The following is a 22,075-nucleotide window of genomic DNA, read 5'->3' as shown; positions in this document are numbered from 1 at the left end:
GATCTATTTCATGTAGCAGTGCACCATAGGTGGTAAACTGCCACGCGTCCTGTGCGCTCCATCATTGCCCCAGGCTTACCCTGTACTTACTGCTTGCATGTAAACATAAACTAATAATACCATTAATCCCAGCATGCAACTGGGCTCTTTTTGAAAGCAGCCCATCTGTGAAGGCTTCCCAATTAGCCGCCGTCATATGGCACACGGCAGATCTCTGATACACATCAACAGCGTCCTCGGTGCACCGCTGTACACGAGGAAATAATCAACAATACGCTCGACTAATCCGCTGGTAGGCTGCAGGATTTCATCTGAAAAGCCCTTAAGATAATGTTACAGCTTTTCTTGAAACCAGAACACAAGCATTGTGCATCCATGAAAAGCAGATTGTTCTGTGTGTTATCTCCAGGAGGGTGTTCCTTGGACAAACAGCTCACATTGTCAGCCAACACAAACGGTAGTCAAGAGCATCGATCAGGGACACACACCTTTTTAAGGAACAAAAGCACCCCAACCCAACCAACACAATGGAAATTAGCACTTGAGCAGTGTAACACAACATCTTGGGAGATTCAAGCAGCGACAAAAAGAGAGTGCCAACAAAGCCAAACATCCATCAAGCCGACAACCAGAGCAGCATTTGTTTGTCCTTACCTTGCGTCCACCTGTGTTCAGCTTTATCGGCGTGAGGAACGGGTCAAAGATCATGTGGCTGGTCTCGATGTTGACAGGGGACTGCCGCTTCCCCACCGAGCACAGGTTCCAGGCCGAGTTCACCAGCCCCCAGAACGACGGCACTGCAACACAAAAAGACAGGGCGGGCGTTCAAAAGAGGGGAAACATCTGCACGGAGCAGATAGGAGCGAGTTCCAGCCAGAGGTCACACAGCTGACAGGCACAGTTTTTTTTAATTATGACATTCAGAGCTGCCAGACTCACACAAGAGGAAATGTAATCACCAGAGTTCAACTGGTGGTGACTGGAAAGACTTTCCAAATGCTAAAATTTAACACTTTAAAGGTCCAATCTGTAAGATGTGTAGTGAGTGACATGATAAAGTGACCTTACTCTATGATCAGACATTAAGGAAACATGCTATGTTGAAGTTCTGGCTTCTCTGACAACAATGCAGCAGCCAGTATGTCCTCCTTCTAACTTTAGATTCTGCTCCTGAATGCTCTGGATTTGTTTGGACCAGAGAAGAGTACTGCTCACTGCAGCACTCACGCTCTAGAAATGAAACCAGGAAGGTCCTCACGCCATAGGACAGAGCAAAACTGGACGTAGCGTACATGGGACTATGGGGAAAGAAGCAGTCACACTCCTAGGATGAAGAAGAGGCTACATGAAGCTAACCACACAATTTGTTTATCATGTTAGCATTGTGCTACGTTAAAATCCATCCTGTAGAAAGATTTGTTCAACCTGCAATCATTCATTCCGCTCCTATTTCTAGAAGCTACATCACACTGCAAGTCATTTATTTTTGGAAATTATAGTCTCCCACATGTCCACATCATCTGCATAGATATTTATTCCAATGCTGCAGCAGGTCGATGCTAACATGAGAATCAGGAAGCTTGGAGTGTAAAACTCATCTGCAGTGACTTCTGCTGTGAAAGGCCCCCTCTTATAAGATGATATGACTATAATAAGAGGATACATGTAGGACAGAGTCTGTGATCAGCTATCACATGTACTATGAGACTGAGAGCACAGGATGGCACAGTGAGCGAGTGTCACAGCGTGGGCGTGATAGGCATCTGAGCCAGTCATTTTCTTATGTAAGACTTGGCATCAGGGACCAAGGATTGAATTCCTCCAGCAGGGTGGGAAGCAGATCGAGGCTTATCATCGTCAACTCTCCGAGGCAGCTCTTTGCTACAATATCTCTGCAGGAGCCCAAAGCAGCGTTTTCCATTTAGGAACACAGCATTACGCAGGGATGAGTCATTGGAATTGTGATATGCAAATACCACCGAGATTTCCAACAAAAGGCCAGATAATTTGAAAATATGCAAATTCACGATGAATCAGGAGGAAGCAGACACATCACAGTGTGAATTCAAAGCAAAAGACTCAGCGAGTCAATAAGTCGAACGAGACTCGGAGCTGCAGAGTTCATCGCTGGTGCTTTCAGACACTGGAAGCAGCACTTCTCTGTTTAGACGGAGGCGTGGAGTAAAGACAAAGCACTGTTTGTCTACCCATTCATTCGTCTATAGGTTTCCTCGGATAAGAAGCAGATTTGATGGTGTTTACTGTAGAATCAGCAGAAAGCATTTGGCTAACATGACTCAGAAACACATGATTGATCTGTTTAAACGAAGAAGGGCGGTAATCTGTGGGGGCGCTGGGGGGGGGGGGGGGCGGGTTTCCTCGTGTTTGTCGGGGAGGAAAGAACCTCTGTGTTCATTTCTTTTTACTGCCGGATCCGGCTCTTACTACCGGTTTCCACACGATCAACGCTGGTGCCGCAGTGGTTAGTGTGGGCGGCCCAGGATCCAATCCCACCTGTGGCTCCTTTCCTGCATGTCATTCGCCTCTCTTCCCTGATTTCCTATTCTATCCACTGTCCTATCGCTCAATTAAAGGCACAAAAAGCCCAAAAATAAATCTTCTTTTTTTTTTTTAAATGATGGGATATACTCAGGCTGGTTCTTGTTTAAAGGCGACATATTATGAAAAATCCACTTTGACAGTGTTTTTGAACATATATTTTGGTAACCTGAGTGCCTACAGACACACAACATGTGAAATAAACCCATCCAGTCCTTTGTTTATCTGCATAAGTCTTACAACACAGAAAAATGCTCTGTTTCAAATGTGCTCTCCTTGTGACATCACAGTGGGATTCTGGTCAAAACAAATCCCCTCCCCTGGTAACTCCACCCATGGACTCCATTGGTCCGCCATTTTTATTCTCGCTATTGAAGGAGTGATGTCTACTGGGAAAACTCAGGCGGGGGGAGGGGGGCTCATTGCATTTAAAGAGACACACACACCAAAACTGAGAGAGCTGGTTTATAAAGGGTCACAAACCTCCTCTGGTGCTTGATTCATGTTATATTTTGACCAAAGCACAGCACAGATGTTTCATTTAGACCACAGGGGACTGTTTCGAAAAGGGGGATAATATGTCCTTTTTAAAACCTTAAAACCATAATGGGGTGCATTATTTGTGTTTGTTTGAAATTAACTGACTCCGCCAGTATCAGATAAATAAGGAGTTTTTTTGAGCTGCTAATCATGCAGAGCTGCTCTACATATTTCACAGACTGACAACATGACAGGTGAACATGAGGAGAATATGTGATCTTTAAGATCATAAGGCCAACATGATGCATTATGAGGGATCATGTTTGGGGATTTTGCATTCTGAGTATCTTTAGTTTTAAAGATGGTGCATTAAGAGAGAAACTTGAGACTGACTTCTATTTCTAAAATGCCACCTCTGGTTCCTGCAACGACAGTTATGATAGAAATCACTTGAAATGACCACGCAGACTTAACCCTTTAATCACAGAAAGGTGTCTCGGTCCACTGTGGACGGTAAGTGGTTGCTGAGCTGCAGACAGCAGTTATGGCTCGCTGCACGTCTGTAATCTCACAACACTGAGTCACATAGCATTAAAACGCTTTGCCCGGTAATCCCTCTGAAGGTGGGAGTTCTCTCTGTGAGCTGTCGACACTTTGACTTCCACACAAGTATTCAACATCTTCTGACCTGCACCCCATCAGAGTATCAAAAAGAAACACTGCAGCTTTATGACAGGAGCCTGTAAACTTGACCTCATGCTGACTGTCAGAGGCCTTACACACCAGGAGGCAGCTCTCGTTTTATGTCACAATAGTGTGGCAGCGGTGGCAGCTCACGGCTGGATATGTGGTCACTGCAGCCTTTTCTGCCATCTCAACGTAGGCTCACAAATAGTGGCAGGCTGGCCTCTGCAGCTCGGATTTTCAGGAAAGCCCCGAGCAGTCGACCGAGATGAAGAGAGACTCTCTGGTGACTGTGGTGAGCTCTGAATATAACATCAGTGGAAGATACAGCCTTAGGAACATCTAAAACGGGAATGCTTCTCAGGAGTTAAGGATTTAAAATCAGAGGAAAAAGAACGGTTGCTCAAATCACCAGAGTTTAAAAACTCTATGCAGCGTTACCTCTCCTGCTTAACTTCCTGAGATTTTTGACGCTGTGTTGAATTAAAGTCTTAGCCTCGAGTCCATAAAACAGTACTCAGCCAACACGTCGGAGCGTAATCTGTCCTCTCAGCAATGATATAATCAGAAGAAACTGTTTAAGGGAATCTTTATTTCCTCCATGAATACCAGTACGAGTATTTTGCAAGGAAAAAGGTGAAGAACTCTACTGTTTCCTATCATTCCTATCACTTTGAATGAGCTACATAAGATGGCATCACAAACCCTTAGGATCGCTTCAATCATGAGCTACTGATATGCTACATAATGCACATCATGCCAGAGATGTTTATTTCAATTACACATTGTTGAAATGTATTATATCGTCTTTCCCACAGGAAAGAAAACAGCAAGACAGAATTTGCTTATGGAGGTGTAAGAGAGAGAGACAGCGTGAGAGAGAGAGAGAGAGAGAGAGCGCTTTCAATGCAAAATCTTGAAAATGACAGTTAATCCATGTGCAGAATGGGAATTGAAGTGTGAGCCAATCGATCCATTAAACCCTGGGCCCCTCGTCGTAAATGTACACATAATTATTAGCCGCTGATAGATTCCTGAATACGGCTCGAGCGGCAGGGGACATCACTCACCGCTGACAGAAGCACAAGCAGCTCTGTCAATAATCTACACACAGCCTCCTATAGCAGCCGTGCTTCTATATTTCACTCCCCGCGCCTCGCCCGCCCGCTTCAGAGCCACTTTCATTTCTTATTGGCAAGCTGTAAAAGTGGACGGGGATATATGGCGTGGCCTTTTGCAGATGTCGGACAGAGCGGATGTCTAATGTGCAAGTGAAAAGGGCAACTGAGGGCGGGAGGCTTCTGCTTCACGGCGGCTCTTCATCACAATGTTTCATCAATGAGGATTCACATGATGGAAGACGGTGTTTAGCAAAAAAGACGGGCAACAGCTCTTACAGCAGCCAATTTAAAACAATAATAGCGATCAATCTGCTGCTCACAGTGAATGCTTCTATTAGTCATGTCTCTGTCAAACTGAGTGTCGAAACAGGAGAATCCATAACGCTGCCTGAGCTCTGTGCCGAACTCCAAATCATGCTTACTGTACATTAGACACAATATCAGAAAATTGATTTCATGTTCACATTTTGGAAGATCCAATGAGTTAGCCGAGGGGTACTTCTCTGAGTATTTTTGATGACTCATCCTGCACTCAGGATCATGGGGTGTTTAGGGGTGCTACCCCTAAATTGAGATGGATCACTTGATTCAATGAAACAGCATTTGTTTCAGTACTCTCTTTCATGTAAAGAAGCACTGATCAGGTCATGTAAAGCTGCAAAACCAGGTCGAAACTTAAGATATTTAGGAGATAATCTGGAACTGAATTTGGGTCATTTGAAGGAAACAAAGAGGGGGACGAACCGCTACTGTTGTCCAGTACAGTCACATGTCATTAAAGAGGACATATCATCCCCCTTCTCCACCTTTTCAAACAGTCCCCTGTGGTCTAAATGAAACATCTGTGCTGTGCTTTGGTCAAAATTGAACATGAATCAAGCACCAGAGGAGGTTTGTGACCCTGTATAAACCAGCTCTCTCAGAACAATCCGTTTTGGTGTGTGTGTCTCTTTAAATGCAATGAGCCCCCCCCTGATTTTTTTTCCAGAATCCCACTGTGAGGTCACAAGGAGAGCAAATTAGAAACGGAGCATTTTTCTCAGTTTTTTTTTTACACATTTTGTGAAAACTCATTTTGTGAAACACTCAGGTAACCCAAATATATGTTCAATACTGTAGAAGTGAATTTTTCATATTATGTCCCCTTTAAGTTAAGCATGGAGGATGTTTGCCTCACAGTAGCTGCACTCGGCCTCTCCGTGGGTTGTGTGGGGCCGTGTTTGCAGACTAATTATGCGGCTGCCTCTGCAGGGTGTGAGGTGCATGCTGGGTCGTCCCTGTGGGCTTATTAGAGTTCAGGGTTGTGGTGAAGGTGGGAGCCGAGGTCTGGGGAGACGCTTGCTGGACAATTAAGCCTTACATTAATTAGTTCCCTTAGCCGAGTACCTCGCAGTGAGCCATGCAGCTCTCAAAACACAGCCTGGAGAGATGTTGTTTCCCATTATAGAGAGCTGCTCGCGGAGTGCAAGCCAAAGGATGCTTTATGTGGATGAATTCAGACACGCCCAAAAAAGGGTTAAAGCTGAAGCCAAGACAGGAAACTGTTACAAAAGATCACTAAAGCTGCAAAGATTATAGGTAAAAACCTTGAAATTACATTAAATGAGATAAACATTCACATCTAAGAGCACATAAAAGAGAACACATGTCTTCAAACACACACACGCGCGCACATACACACACGGCTGATGCTGGCTGCAGACGTATGCGTTTCATTAAACGGGCCCAGGCGCAGAGATAGCCTTAATGAAATGTCTTTATTCTGTCAACTGGATATGGATGAAAAGTTAGAGTAATAGTCTTTGGGAAACAGGAGGGAATTGGAGAAATGCAAAGTGAGCAAACACCCCCGTGCACGCTCAGGTTCACACACACATTAAGACTTTCTCTCTCTCTCCTGCCGCCTCCCCCCTCCCCACCCCATCTGCGCCCATAAGACCCACGTGCATCCTGAACATCAATTTCTTGGATGAGCATCAAGAAAAGTAGAAAAAGTGCCTTCCTTTTGTAACTGCTGATGCAAAGCTGGGTTGCAAATTCTCCTGCAATGGAAGAGAGAGAGAGAGAGAGAGAGAGAGAGAGAGAGAGAGAGAGAGAAAGAGAGAGAGAGAGAGAGGGCGCTGAAGGAGAGCTAACAGCTTGGGAATAAATGCTTACTTAAGCAGGTATGGAAACCGACATCTTAATGATAATGAATGTCTAAGAGCCGCGCTAACGGAGCTGTCATATTCTGCTCGCTCTCCATTTGAAAGTGGCGTGCTCCTGAGCTGCAGGTTCCATCTTGTTTACTCACCGGGGGGGCATTTTAGCAGACATTTTGGTGCGCGTGTGAACAGAAGGAGATGTGTTTTTAATGAAAGCAGTGGACAGGGACCAGGTGCCTCACATTTATGAAAAAGGTCGTCATTGTTTTCTGAAGCTGAGGGAACTGGGAGACAGTAAACGTCTGATGTCGAGGACGTTATATAACCGGTGTTTTGAAAGGAAGCACAATGGATTTAGCTGCTTTTCTCAGGGTGAGGGTATAATAACATCTCTGCTTTCTACATCATAAGGCCTTTAGGAGCTTACATCTTTGATAGAAAAAGCAGCGCGGTGACGATCCGACGAGCTGCTGGTTATTTTTGCTTTGGGCTAAAATGAAGAAGTCTACAAACAAACGCTCTCAGTATGTATAAAGTTAAGTCTCCATCTTTTGTAAAATAAAATACAAGCTAAAATGTGATATGATCTGTTTATAAAACTGCTGACTTTAGGACAAAGTCGTCCCAATCGATGCTTTCATGTGAACTTTTCATGTGCTTTTCATGCGCCACAGCCGCAACCGGGCGGCTGTGGCTCAGTTGGTAGAGTCGGTCGCTTTGAGAAGAAGTCAAAAGACTAGAAAAGAGCGACACAAGCTCATGTCCATTTACTATTTAATGTAGAGTAACTGATAGCTTAGCTTAGCACACCTTAAAAGCAGATTATAGCGTACAACAGACTGCTGTCATAGAAACAACATCACGCGCAGCGCTTTTGTTCTCAGCGCACAAGTGCGTCATCCAAGGGCTCCTGAGGGCACAGTCACACGCCTTCCTGCCCGCTAGGTGGACTCAGGGCCACAAGAGAATCCCTTCGACACAGGAGCAGCTATGCTTAAAGTTAGAGATTAAAGTTAGAGATTGAAGTTCAGATGTTCAGAAGTTAGGTGAATTCAGTAGAGAGTTCTTTATGAATCATTGTATCCATTAGGCAAGCTTACAGAAACAATGCTTCTGTAATTACTGTTTAACATTCAGTGACTGACCAACACAACATTGTTATGCAGAAATCAGAGCAGTTTCATCCTCTTATATGGAGACAGGGAGAGAGAGATCAGGACCTCGGACAGCTCACGCTGCAGAGAGGGTGGGTGTTAAAATACGATTCATTTCCTGAAAGGATGCATCCAAACCATAACCAACCAAAACCCAAAAGTTAGTATCCATGCTGAAATGTTCAGTCTACTGAGGTGGACCCTAAAAGATGCCCACTGAAAGACCATGAGGGTTCAGTCTACTGAAAGTCTGCACTCTATACTGAACTGTGGCTTTTCGGAAAGGGCCTCCCGCAGAAATGACTGGGCCCCTGATAGGCTCACTGAATGGGCCCTCCCAGGATATGATTTAAATCATCCTATGCATATTTGATCAGTTGTGTTAGAGCTAACCTCCTGGCTAACACTAACTCGCCCTGGCTCATTTTAAGAAGGGGGGGGGGGGGGGTTTACATTTTGACAGAGGCTACATTTAACTGAAGAACAATAAATTAAATGTGTGTTTTTGTTGCTTTAAGTGGTAATTGTGATCATCAGGTGTAAAATAACATTTGGTCATTGTTATTTAAAATTAGGGTGGAACATGTTTTTTTTCTGCTAAGCTTCATGGTTCCTCCCTGTGTGACTGGACCCCAAAAAGCTTTCCCCTCTAACAGCATTCCAACCAAAGTTCATCAATGACAGTCAACAAATAAAAGTGTAGAGGAATGATCCGTCTATTGGAGAGAAAAAAGAAACAGGGAAATAAGAGGAAGAGGAGTAATCGTCGGGACACTGGCAGACACGATGGTGATGAATGCTGGTTGGAGGGCCCCCAAATGGATTTTTGCTTAGAGTCCCCGCAGAGTCTAGAATCGCCACTGGGTCCGTGCCTCGCTTAAGGGCCCCTCGGCTGTGCTCAGGAAATGACCTGGCACCTCTCCAGCTACTAGACCAACTTCCAGACTGGCTACCGGGACTTGAACCGGCGACCCTCTGGTTCCCCACGTTGGGTTAACACAACGAGGATATCTCAAAATAAAAAATATTATCTTCTTAGTGTTTGAAAATATTCACTTCATGTTTCTGCAGGTAGAAATGTTTTGTGTTAAAATGTTTTTGTGCTGGTTCAGCAAAATCAAAGGATTTGTTTTGAATTTTATGGCCTAGAAGTTATCAGTTTGGGTCACTCACCTACTTAACCAGGAAGAGTTCTCAAAGATCTCACCCGTCCTGACAGATGACACATTTCAGTTGAGCTTTTTTAGTCGTTTTGTAAGATCTCAGGAAAAAAACAGCAACATGAACAAATCAAACAAAAGCCGTTGGTGCTGCAGGTGAGGCGCTGTCTGTTCATCGTGGAGACTTTTATCACCTGGTCCTCAGCGGCCTCATTACCACCATTCATCAATAGCTCCTTTTTATCAGCTGTAGCATTAGTGCTAATGAGGCTAACAGCGGCGCTGCTGACGATTAGCAGAACAAACTGTAAATCAGCAGGACGCCGTCACAAGCAGCGAGCTCAAGAACGCCTTGTACCTGCAGCTCACATATTGAGTGATGTGGAGTGAATGCATCTGAGACTGATGCCTTCTACACAGAGACGAAGACTTTCATTTTAAAAAAAAACTTAAAAAATGCTTTTAAAAGATTAACGCCTGACGCACGCTCACATCTAAAAACAACGTGTCACCTACTTAGAGTTTGTAGTCACACACTGAGAATCTGCGAAGACCTGGGGATCTTGCAGGGTCACTAACTGCAGGACAATATCAAGATTCCTTTTGAGAATATTTCCCATCATGCGCCTGGTGGAAATTTACGACTTAAGGGGGGGAAAAACTGGTGGAGTTGTGGAGGGAGCAAGAAAGCGTCTTTGACATGCCGTACCCTTGTTATGATGATAGAGTGGAGAAGGAAAGAAGGTGCAGACAACTGTGCATCATATCCTGTAGATTCATGTAGATCTCCTTTAAGCAAGATTTTAGAAAATGGGCATCAGAAAAAGAGAATTCCTGTTTAGTACCCATCCCCATCTGTTATACAATTACATTTAGAATTTATATTTATGCATCAATGACATCATCTCGCTGTGCTCCAGCTCAAATGGTAGGAAAAAAAATGATCCAAACATGACGGGTACACGGCTTTTCTGTGGCTTCTACCTATTCAAATAAGAAGATTGCAGCCTCCTCATCACCTCTCCTAGGCTTTACATCACCTCTTTATTTTTGGAAGGTCATTGCTTTTGAAGTTCAGGGCCTCTGACCAAGATTCAGCTTGTGTAGAGAGGGAGTTCGTGTTTTGCCACGGCTGCTAGCGGGATGTTAGACATCTGACTGTTTGCATTTGCGGATCAGAACATGCTAAAGGTCTCATGAAGTCCTAACTCTCTGATGGAGAAGGTGGAACTTAAATGACTGAGCTACTTTGTGCATTTTTCTCCTGCTTGTTGACCTGCTGTGAGGCGGTGCTTCATAACACTGCTTTGTGCTCGTGCCATTTCAGAATACTAAATTATTGAAACACCAATTATGTGCATAATGTTAATTTTCTCTTTCCAATTTTCGTGCTACAGTGGAAGCAGCGCTGCTTGACCTTTGATTTAGAACCACTTTAAAATTACTTTGTACTGCTTTGCATTCGTTATGGCTGAATGCATCTGGAAACTGCATATGCAACTTCTGAACTGGAGAGTAAAAGAGGGTGAGTACCTGAAGGCAGCAGGAGAGTGTGTGTGTGTGTTTGTGTGTGTGTGTTTGTGTGTGTGTGGGTGCGTGCGTGTGTTGGCGTTGTCAGAGAAATGGTCAGTGACAGCGGGTCTTGTTTCAGCTTGTCCTGCGGTGGCGGAGTAATCCTGCTGGCCCAGCACCGTGCAAAGGCCTCATTAGCGCTGTCCAGTCAACACAACCATAAACATGCCAGTCAAGCTAACTCCTCCTGTCATGTTGTTAATGGTGTGGGATATACAAGCTGGCGGCCAACAGAGGCTTCCGCTCTCAGGGGTGGAATAACAAATACAACGTCCCTCGAGGGGGAAGTGATGGAGGAGGAGGAAGTGGAGGACTACTCTAAAAGGGGGAGGGGAGGAGGTGGTTTTTTTCTCTGACTCAGGAGTTTATAAGCAGAGACATTATCGCTTATCGGGACTGGATGGATGTGCTGTCTGGAGGTTCAGAGGGGAGGGGGTCAAACACATGAAGGTGTCCCGAACGCATTTTCCAATTAGTGAGAGAAAATGTCCAACTAGGGCAGACGGGTGCAGCAAACACGTCGGCAAAGAGACAGAAGTTTGTCCTCTTCAGACTGATTTTTTTTTTTTTTTTTTTTGCAAAAGTGTCGTAACTGAGCTCAGCCGTCATCACGTCTTAGTACAAACGATTGTATCCGATACAGCGTAATATTGTTGTGCAATAAAAATGCACTTAGAGTTCACAGTTTGACAGAAAATATTCAGAATAAATCGTCTCTGTTGACCTTTTGAATATTCATATTGCATTTGATATGAAGAACGATGTATTTGCTTTTCATTTCGCTTACTTTTATAAAAAACATTTGCAAACTGAAAGCAGTGACAAAATATCAACGCAGTGAACCTTGGCAGTAGAGCTCCTCGCTCTGCATTAGATACTTATTGTTATCCGGTTTATCCACCCACACACACCCACACACACACACACACCCACACACACACACACACACACACACACACACACACACACACACACACACACACACACACACACACACACACACACACACACACACACACACACACACACACACACACACACACACACACACACACACACACACACACACACACACAGTGTTTTCTTTGTTAATTACTGGCAGATCTTCGAGGGCAGACTCGACACTCCACTTGGAAGCCTAAACCTGAACTGATCGACACTTTCCAAGTCATGGCAGATGTATTTTTATCCTCGGGAGTTTGGCGTCACTCCCTGAGCCCCCGTGGAGACCAAAGACAGGTACGAACGGGAAAAACAACCGCAGTAATAATTACTTAAAGGTAAAAGATTCACGGCTGTGCCAACGTGTCCCAGGGATAATCTGCTGTGTGCAGATAGCTACGCTGTGCACTCGTCTGGATGAAAACAGGTGGAGGAAAGCAACATAACGGACTAAATGTTTAACCATCCTTCCAAGAGCGGTTTTCATATTAGCTTAACGCTACACCAGGGTGGAGGTTTTTACACAGCAGAAAGAAGTAAAACAACCTTTGTGCATGCAGCAGAAGAAGACGGAGGTCCGGCTTTTCTTCAATTTCCCTCAGCTTTGTGTCTCCATTTCCATCCCTGCGGGAGTCGCGGACTCCTCCACAGTCCATGTCATTACATTTTATTGTCGTCTGCTAGCCTACGTGGTGAGCATGTCTAAGCATGAACGTGAGGCTTATGTGTGGCTTTAAGTCCACGGGGAGAACGTGTGCGGGTTAATCTCTATACCTCTCTCTCAGGTCTGAGTCCTATCTCCACTTGGACTCGGAGTCTATATGCATGAAGGAGGAACATGATTAAAACACGCAGTGGCACTGAGTCAAGTCCTCCCGGGTCAAAGAGAAACATCTCTCCATGGAAGTAAATGATAAAAGCGGGGAATGGAAGCAGAATTAATAAGCAGGGAGAGACGCTCCCAGCTCAGTGATCCGTGTTAGCTCGGTGTGTGCTCCATTGTTCAGGCTGAATGACATCATGCCTGGACTGACTGTCGATACGTGACGACATGATCCAGGCCAATGAAACGCCGATCAGCAGTGACCGCAGGAAGTCTGAGGATGAACATTCACTGACTTCACTTTGGCTTGGTTGAGGAGTCTGTGTCGGAATAAATCACTGACTGAATCTCATCTGGCAACCCAATGAACACTTCAGCTTTGATTTAAACGACTTGTAGTTTTAAAAAAAAAAAAGGCAGATATTTGGTCTGAAAATCTCCTTACACTTTTTGTCTCTTGTGATTGTATTATGTCCAATTTATGCATCTTTAAATGTTTGTCTTTTCTCTGAGTTTGCAAATGGAGCTGACAGGATGCAAGAAAGTGACCAAATGTGGTTACAGCAGCTAAATGTCACGAAAAAAGAACAAAAGCAAAGTAACGCGTTTCATTTGTTCTCATCTGAAGGATGAAAAAGAGATGATACAGATTAGTGCGGCAGTATGTCTTTAAGGTCACTTAAATATGGTGACGATTTGCAGTGGTGAAGAGGTGATGTGTGGTCGACACAAAGACGTTATTTCATGGCGTAAATATGAGTTTGAACAGTCTGTGTTCTGCTTTAAAGAAGTGGGACGTCCTGCCCTCTCTGCCTGTATGTGTTCAGTTTGGTTTACCGTAAAATCCGGTGCCTGTGAGCCTATAGAGCAGGGGTCTCCAACAGGTAGCTCGGGAGCCACCGGTAGCTCGCCTACTATAGAGGCTTGAGGCCATCTGGTGAAATTCTTGGTTTCATATCGGGGGAACTATGGCGAGATTTGCAGAACAGGCTGTTTAGCGCCCTCTGCAGACTGATCCTGGGATTACTCAAACATGTTTACCTCATGAGCTGAAACTTTGCCCACGTTTAGTTTGAACATCCAGCATTGTAACGCTTTAAAGTGAGTTTTAAACTGTGGATCAACGGGGCAACGGAAGCCTATAGCGGTTAATGGACTTAGCCTAGAGCAGGGCTATTCAACTATATTGTTCAGGGGGCTAAATTTTCCGAAAGCTAAGGAACCGGGGGGCCAGACAAGCAAGCCCATCACAGCAGTACACTGCGCTTAAGACGTTTTTCCCATCAACAACACAAGCTTGTGATAGGCTGCGAGCACAGGACCAAAGATGTTATATTAAACGTGAGCGCTCTGCTGTTTTTAAAACTCTACTGTGGCAACAATGACAGTCATTCACAAGTTTTCCCCCCTGTTTATGATTCATTCATTTTTTAATTGTAAAAAGAACCGGTCCGCGGGCAAGTCTGATGTAATACATGGGCCTGGCCTAGAGAGCAGGCGGCCTGGGTTTGACTCCGACCTATGGCTCCTTTCTTGTCGTTTCCCACTCTCTCTCTCTATTCGCGTCTCACTTGATGAATGTTGTTTATAGTCCCATTAAAACATGGTTTGAATATATACATTATATCGAAGTCTTCGAATCGTCAGAGATGTTTCCTTTAAAATTTCCTTTGACTGCTGATCTGTTTTATGGCAGATAAATACTCACAGGAAACATTTAGAGAGAACACATACAGAATAATGAAAGACTTTTCAAAATGAGCCCATTGACTGAAGGACCCGTTCCAGGCTAATGAATCCATTTCCCACTTTTACCTCCTGCCCTCTCACTCACAAGCTCTGAATTTCAAAAAAAGACCTCTGCACCAAAAAGGAGAGAATTACCAGCGCTAATCTGCTGGCTGAGCGCCTGATAAGGTCCACTAATAGAAATCATTGTGTCGGCTTTCATGTCCCCGAAAAGAGGACTTCAATAACAGCGGACAATGAGAGTCCATATGCCTCTTCTTCTTCCTCTGAGGCCCATTTCAGAGAGAAAATATTAATAATGGCTCCTCTTTGACTCCGACTGTCACTGCGTGGGCTGTTTTAAGCAGAATGGCAGCCGAGTGACAGCATCAACACTCTCTCTCTCTCACTTTCCTACACACACACGCACGCACACACACACACACACACACAGTGTCCCTGCTAATGAAGCGATGGAGAGTATTAGCGCTGAAAGCCCGACCTGCTCACTGATGTCACTGGTATTAAAAACCTCCTCTCTCTTAATGGTGACATGAAAGTCTCTCTCTCTCTCTCTCTCTCTGTCCCTCACACACACACACACAAGCCTACACTCACACTTACAGATGGGTGTGTGAGCAGGACCTACAGCTCATAATAATGTGATTTCTTTTAGATCCCTGCAGCTCCTTCCTTTGGCCTCCATACGGCCCCGAAACTTAAGTCAACGACAGGCTGTATATAACCTGTTGCAAAGCCGTCATCACAGTAACATTCACCACCGGTTACATTTACGACTTCATAACACACAAACAGGTAAACTAAACACACAGTGATACAAAAACACTGAGGAAAACATCATTGTGTGTGTTCACATGGACTTGAGTATCCTGGTTATGAGTCTTATCCTGGTTTTGATCATATTCAGGATCTGGTGTTTACATGTACACGCAGACACACCTGGTTCTTCATAATCCTGTATACATGATAAATACTAGTATCCTGGTTTCTGATTACTGCATCTTATTCGCTCAGGCACGTGTGAAGTTTATTTTTTACAACAAAGAAATACAACAATTTCGTAAGCTGACAAAAACGAGACAATCGTGAAACACAGCGCACACATGTACAGGTCTAGATTTGCAAAGAAAGTAGAGTCTGATCTTTCCACAGGGGTTGTCAAAATCAAAACAAAATACAATTCCCTCACGGCAGCTTTAGGTTCCCCCATGTTCGCCAAACAGACATCCTCATCTTCCACCTGCGATATCTGTACATGCTTATTATTAAGGATTTATTATTCCACTTATTTATGGCTGTCTGCGTCTGAGATTTCTGACTGCTACTCAACACACTAAAGATTAATGCCATCTCTCTTTAAGTGAAGTAAAATAATAAAATCACCTATATCTAAAGGTAGAGTCAGCAGTTTTTCCTTCAAAATAAAATACAGACTTATCCTAAAGTAAAGCTGCTCCATCGTCCCTTCTGGGCCTCCATACATGTGTGGTGGCGACTGTGTCTGACTGGATTTTACTGTTCTGGTTTGTTCTGGTTGACACAGGACATTTCTGAGCGGAGCTGGTGTGTTTCCTCCAGCCAAAGACAGCGCAGCAGGTGAGTTTAGGACTGGATACAATTCAGTGACTGGACGAGATTCAAACAGGTGAATGTGACGGACGTGGACTTAGCAGCAAAGAAGAGAAAATACAATCACAGTGAGGCGAAACGCTGAAGGGATAAAGCTCATTCGAAAACCAGTTTGCTTTCACCCAAGTTGTTCTGTGGGACAGGCAGGTGCCAAAAACTGGGGGTTAGCTTGTGCTAGTTAGCTTGCAGTGTAGTTACAAGCAGTAAACGTACACACTACGCCCTGTAGTTAGTGTGAGCTTCTGGGGGCCATTAGCCCAGGAGGAGGCGCCCTGTTTGAATGTTGTCTTTACAAGCTGAATCTAACATTTTTACTGACTCCACCTTTAATTGGATGGCGTCATGCTTCTCCAAAAGCAGTGATGTGTTGGAGCAACTCAAATAAATTCTGATGGAATCATGAAAAAATGGTTTACGTGAGTCCATGTGAGTCTGTCACATCATGTTCAGCTTCGGTGAACTCTTGACAGTGTCGACCTTTGAGCCAACAGAGAGCTGGAGAATCCAAAGCAGAAAATAAAAATCAATCATAGCCTCTTACAGCTGTGAAGTCTAAACTTCTTCATAACCCGCTGAGGAAGGAATTGTTTCGCAGAAGCAGCAGGCAGAAGGTCACAGACCTAGCTGGTTAGCCTGCAGACCACAGTTAGCCTGCTAGCTCGGTGTGCTGTTATGACTGAGCAGCAGCAGCATGTTTCCTGCTGGCCAACATGACAGCCGTCCTCTTACTAGAAACAGCAGTTCTATTTCTAACCCTGCGAGTCGCACCGACCTTCGAGTGGCCCCTCTCTCTCACACGGACGCATGATTGAACTTTGTCGTGCCACAGTGTAGTGCCAGCATGTTTTATTCAGAGCAGACGACAAAACACTGAAAACTATTTTTAAAGAGAGTTTTTGTTCTGCAGCAGCAGCTCGAGTGAAAACTGAAACCACAACTAGATACTACAGAAGCTCATTGAGGAAAAAGCTCCCTTTTTAGACAGCGGCTCCCAACTTTATTCTGTGGACGAGTGCAAGCGCTCGATGACATCTGAAACGACTTAGATGAGAACAATGGTAAATTAACCTGAATTTGAATCGTTCTTTTCTAGTCTTCTGACGTCTCGAAACACTTTTACACCGCATTTCAAACCTACACATTCACACACTGACAGCAGAAAGATTGCTATGGAAAGTGTCCATCAGAAGTAACTAATCCCATTCATACACATTCATACGCTGGAACGAAGCAGCAACTAGGGAGACAACCGACTCTACTAACTCTACCAGGTCTGAATATTAGTCTGCTGCTTCTGAAAGGAGGTGGAACTAGCAGCATAAAATTATGCAAGAAGGTAATCCGTCTCCGCGTATCTTTGTCAGATCACAGCCCTCACATGTTAACCCTTTCAGCATCAGATGTCACTTTCCCGTAGGACTGAACTAATCCCAAATCAAATCAGACCCTATTTGACCTTTTTCTATGGATAAAAGACGGCAGAGATGACATGTGGTGCTGGCTGTGGGGCTCTGTAGAGGCTGACATGAGCGCTTCACTTTGTGTTCAGATGTGTAATACTTGCTGAGAGGAGCAGAAGGAGTTCCTCTGCGTCTGCACAGTATTCCCCGTGAAAGCAGCCTGAAGGCTCTCCCCCAGACTCAAACACACAGCACAATACTGAGACTGTGAGTTCTGCTAACAGGAAGCGGAGGTGGGGGGAAACTGATATAGCAGCAGGATGTTTCGCTTATATATTATACCAATATGCAGATGACAACTCCCTCTTTTCTTCTATTAATTTAACATTTTCAGACAAAAACAAACTCTCTCTTCGGACACACCTCCTTCATCCCTCAACTCCTCCCCCTCCTCCCTTTCTGTTTCACCAGCGAGTGTCTGTGAGACAGAGAGCGACCGACAAATAGCTTTCAGTAGCAGCTCACACTTCTTTATGTAGCTGTCTTTGACGTAACATCCGTTGTTTCCACGGCAACGATAAACAGTCTGTCATGGCATCCGCCGGGACAAGACACGTCATGTAACAACTATAAAATGAAGGATTTCTCTGTCTTTGATAACTGTTGGAAATATTTGTGGTAATGAAAGTACTCAACAAAAAAAAAAAATATATAACAGGTTTAGACAGATTTTAATATTTTAGTGTAAAATTTGACACTTTCCTTTAGCTTGGGCTGACCAAAAACGTTTAAATCAGTGAATAAAACTGGCGCTAGCTAGTTGTCTTAGTGGACATAATTTACAACAACAACAAAAGGTTTTACAGTGCATTATATAGACGTATTAAGTATGTCGTAAAATGTTTAAAATCTCATTAATAGTTTCCTGACTTTATGATTCGTCAAACGTGTTGTGTCCTTGATGCCCTCCAACACTCAACTATGACTCTGCTCCTCCTCTTCATAGTCATGGTCTCTTGATGTATACCGGAGGATTCGTCAGCTGCTGAGCATAAAAAAATAAATGAATGAAAGGCGGAAGGAGCGAGAGGCTGGTGACGCTCTCCGGGTGGAGAGAATCAGATTAGTCTCTCATTGACGTGTGGAGCTGTTTGCAGGCCTAGGGAACACATGACACTGCAGATAATCTGCTGAAAAAGCTCGCAATAATTAGAAATATTCAGACACGCATCAGCCCCTGGCCTTCATTTTCTTTAAGCATCCTCCTCACATGTGCCAACATCGATGCAGCACACACACACACACACACACACACACACACACACACACACACACACACACACACACACACACACACACACACACACACACACACACACACACACACACACACACACACACACACACACACACACACACACACACACACACACACACACACACACACACACACACACAGCTCTACAATGTGCATCAGCAGCATAAGGAGCTTTGCCGTGCATTTTAAGCTGAGTAAGTGGTGGTGTTTTTCTTGCTAAAGTTGATTATGACTAACTAGGAGCGCACACATAGAGATGTTGTACACAAGCTCTGGGAGACAAAACAATTGTAATCCTCCGAGAAAGATTCTTTTTTTTTTTTTTTTTCGAGTTCTTTTAAGTCACAAAAAAACAAATGTGCGGATGCTGTTGTCTGCAGTGCAGGTGATGCTGCTTTTTTATCCTCAAAAAGCTTACAACTCGCCTGCAGTCATGAATTACAGCCTTGGTGGGTCCACTCTGGGCTGTGGAGGCCTGGCTGCACTGAGCGGTTCAATGAAACAATAATCTCTGGAGTTAGGGGGAGGGGTCTTAATTCATGGAGACGTTCAGACAGGAAACAGGTCGGATGGGAGGACAGATCAACACAGTGTGAAGGGTTAAAGTTTCTGAACATTTCCATTCTCAAGAACTACTGATTTGGTCAGCAGCCTGAGAACTTTGCAATGCATCCTTTCTTTCTGAGGTGCTGAAGTATCTTTTTTTTTTAGGAACATGTTCCAAATATTGGAATATTCCTCGAAAACATCTCATTCCTGGTACTGCCGTACGGGGAGACTGTGTTTCAGAGGTTAGACTTCAGCTGCATGGTAACATGAAAAGGGCAAATACAAGTAGAATAGAGTAAATTGAATTACTCTAGTGTTCAGCAATTTAATTTATAAAGTACATTTCATTACAGTTGAGGTTAACGTACACACACACACACACATAGAAAAAGTAACTCTTCCAATTTCGGACGCTCTGGAGAATAGACAGAGACAGCACTGATGGACCTCAGGTCAACAGGAAGTTTATTCCAGATAGAAGGACCACAGTAACTAAAGGACCCCTCTCTGGACTTTGATCTCATACTGGGTACGGCTAAAAGACCTTTACCTGATGACCTGAGGGGTCGGGTTCTAGTTTGTGAGCAGAAATGTACTCAGGAGCTAAATAGCTAATAAATAAATGACAGTCCTGATTACAAACAAAGTCCAGAATATATATACTTCTCTTTAGAGCTGATATAGACTTTTCTCTCTTTTTCCTTCTCCTCGTGTGTAACCACTCTGTCCCCTCAGCGTCCCTGCAAACTGTGTGACATTGAAAGAAGCAGAACGAGGTCTAAGCCTACAGATCATCAGGGGGTCTAATAATATTGCAAAATGATAGTTGAACCAATGTCAAGGAGCAAAGTCGGCTTTGTCTTAAGGTGCAGTGCACAGCTTTTAGAAATGATTCCATTTCTTTACAACATTGTGACGTTTTTTTTCCATGAGATATTTTTGAGCGTTTTGCTTTCATTGGAAAGGACAGTGGACAGAGTGAGATGAGAGAGTGGGGAATGACAAGTGGGAAAGGAGCCACAGGTCAGACATGAACCCAGGCCGCCTGCTTGGAGGACTAAATCCTCCATATACGGGTCGTGACAATAAAATGTAAAAATAGCAAATAGCATGGGAAGTTATATGATTGCTTCTGTTAAAAGTTTCAGTAACTTAAATTCGTCTTTGTGTGTTTTGTGCTCTGTCCTTTTGCTATCTTTAAAAATCCACTTCTACAGTGTGTTTGAACATATATTTAGGTAACCTGAGTGTCTACCGACCCACAAAATGTGAAATAAACACATCCAGTCCTTTGTTTGTGGTCTGCATAAGTCTTACAACACAGAGAAAAATGCTTTGTTTCAAATGTGCTCTCCTTGTGATGTCACAGTGGGATTTGGTAAAAAAAAAAATCCCCTCCCCTCTTTAAGGCCCCGCCCTGTGGTGTTTGAGGGTTACTGAGTTTCTCTTTTTCCTGATCACTTTTCCTTCTTCAGCTGCATCCCACTCAGCAAAATCTTCACAAGATAGGTTAAACATCTGTTAAGTAGGGCCTGACCGATATGGAATTTTTGGGGCTGATAACAATATCGATATTGGGGAGAATCTGATATACAGTATCTAAAAAATATCAGCCGATATCTTTCTTAGATCTTGGACATAAATGGACATAAATGTAAACATTTATTGTGTTGATCCCTCAACTGCAGTGATCAAACACTTGTGAAAAAAGATATATAATAAAGATATATGTCTCATTCAGCGGTAAGTTAACTCACAGTACAAACTCTGTCATCAGTAACGTGCTTTGAGTGAGGGCTAGTGCACGCAAGAGGTAGAGAATGTCTGTCAGGACCTAAAGACAATTTCAACCAAAATCTTAAAAATTGGATCTGGAGAAAATTACCAACCCTGCCTTTGAGGTTGTGTATTACATTATCATTTAGTTCAGACTTCGTAACATTTTTACTGAGTAGATGAAATGTGTGCAGTGCTGGATTGTCTGTGCAGCTATCAGCTCTTCTCTGTCTAATGCAAACACACACCTGGAGAAATGTGTGTGCACTGATGTATGCGTGTATATTCCTGAATCCCACCGACACCTGTCTCTGAGCATGCGACCCGCCCCTCTCTGTGATGACCTTTACACGGCAGAACTAGGCAAACACACATTAAAAGGAGATCTATGGAGGCATTTGACTTCATTGTCACTTAATCTCCGCTATCTGGATGCCGGTCACCGGTGCGCATAGAAGGAGCCATTTGTATGATAATGTAAAACAGACTCTGTGGAGCGGCGGCCCCATGTGATGCCACGCCGGAGACAGCTGACATAAGCACTTATTGAATCTTGCCAACGATTCAGTGTAAATGTGAGTCATTCAGAAAGATAGAAAAGGAGAAAGTGAGAAAAATAGCTGGAGCGGGTGGTTCGCCCTGTAAATGTCAGCTTCACAGAGCCGCTGTCTGCCCGCTTCTGGGCTTCTTAGCATTTAAAAGAGGACGACTACAATCCCATACATGATGTGAGTGCTTGTTTCAACGCTGAGAGTCGACTACGGTGACCAGATTAATGAGCAGCCAAGTCTCCCATCCACCCACTCCCACTCCCACTCCCACGCAGTCTTTAGAAGACTGTGCATGATGTGACATGATATAACGCACTATCCAGCCTCGATTCCTATCTCTTTGTAGAGGTGCCTTTGAATAATGGGGATGTACTCGCGGATGTCTGGAGACATTACACACAGAATGTCTCATGCGGAGATCAAACATAAATGCACGGTGAGGGCAGAGCGAGTGTGTGCCATCA

General features: G+C 44.0%; 1 protein-coding gene across 1 annotated transcript in view; it reads right to left on the bottom strand.

Moving 5' to 3' along the window:
- The window catches only part of ca10a (carbonic anhydrase Xa), a 212,081-nt gene that overhangs the window by 115,309 nt on the left and 74,697 nt on the right, over positions 1-22,075 (bottom strand). The window contains exon 4 of the mRNA XM_020638284.2: positions 655-797. Coding sequence (XP_020493940.1) covers positions 655-797 — 143 coding nt within the window. The remainder of the gene's footprint in view (positions 1-654; positions 798-22,075) is intronic.

Source organism: Labrus bergylta, chromosome 21 (genome assembly GCF_963930695.1).
Source record: "Labrus bergylta chromosome 21, fLabBer1.1, whole genome shotgun sequence".
Lineage (NCBI taxonomy): Eukaryota > Metazoa > Chordata > Actinopteri > Labriformes > Labridae > Labrus > Labrus bergylta.
Note: the sequence above shows the minus strand (reverse complement) of the source record. Positions and strands in the feature narration are given on the sequence as shown.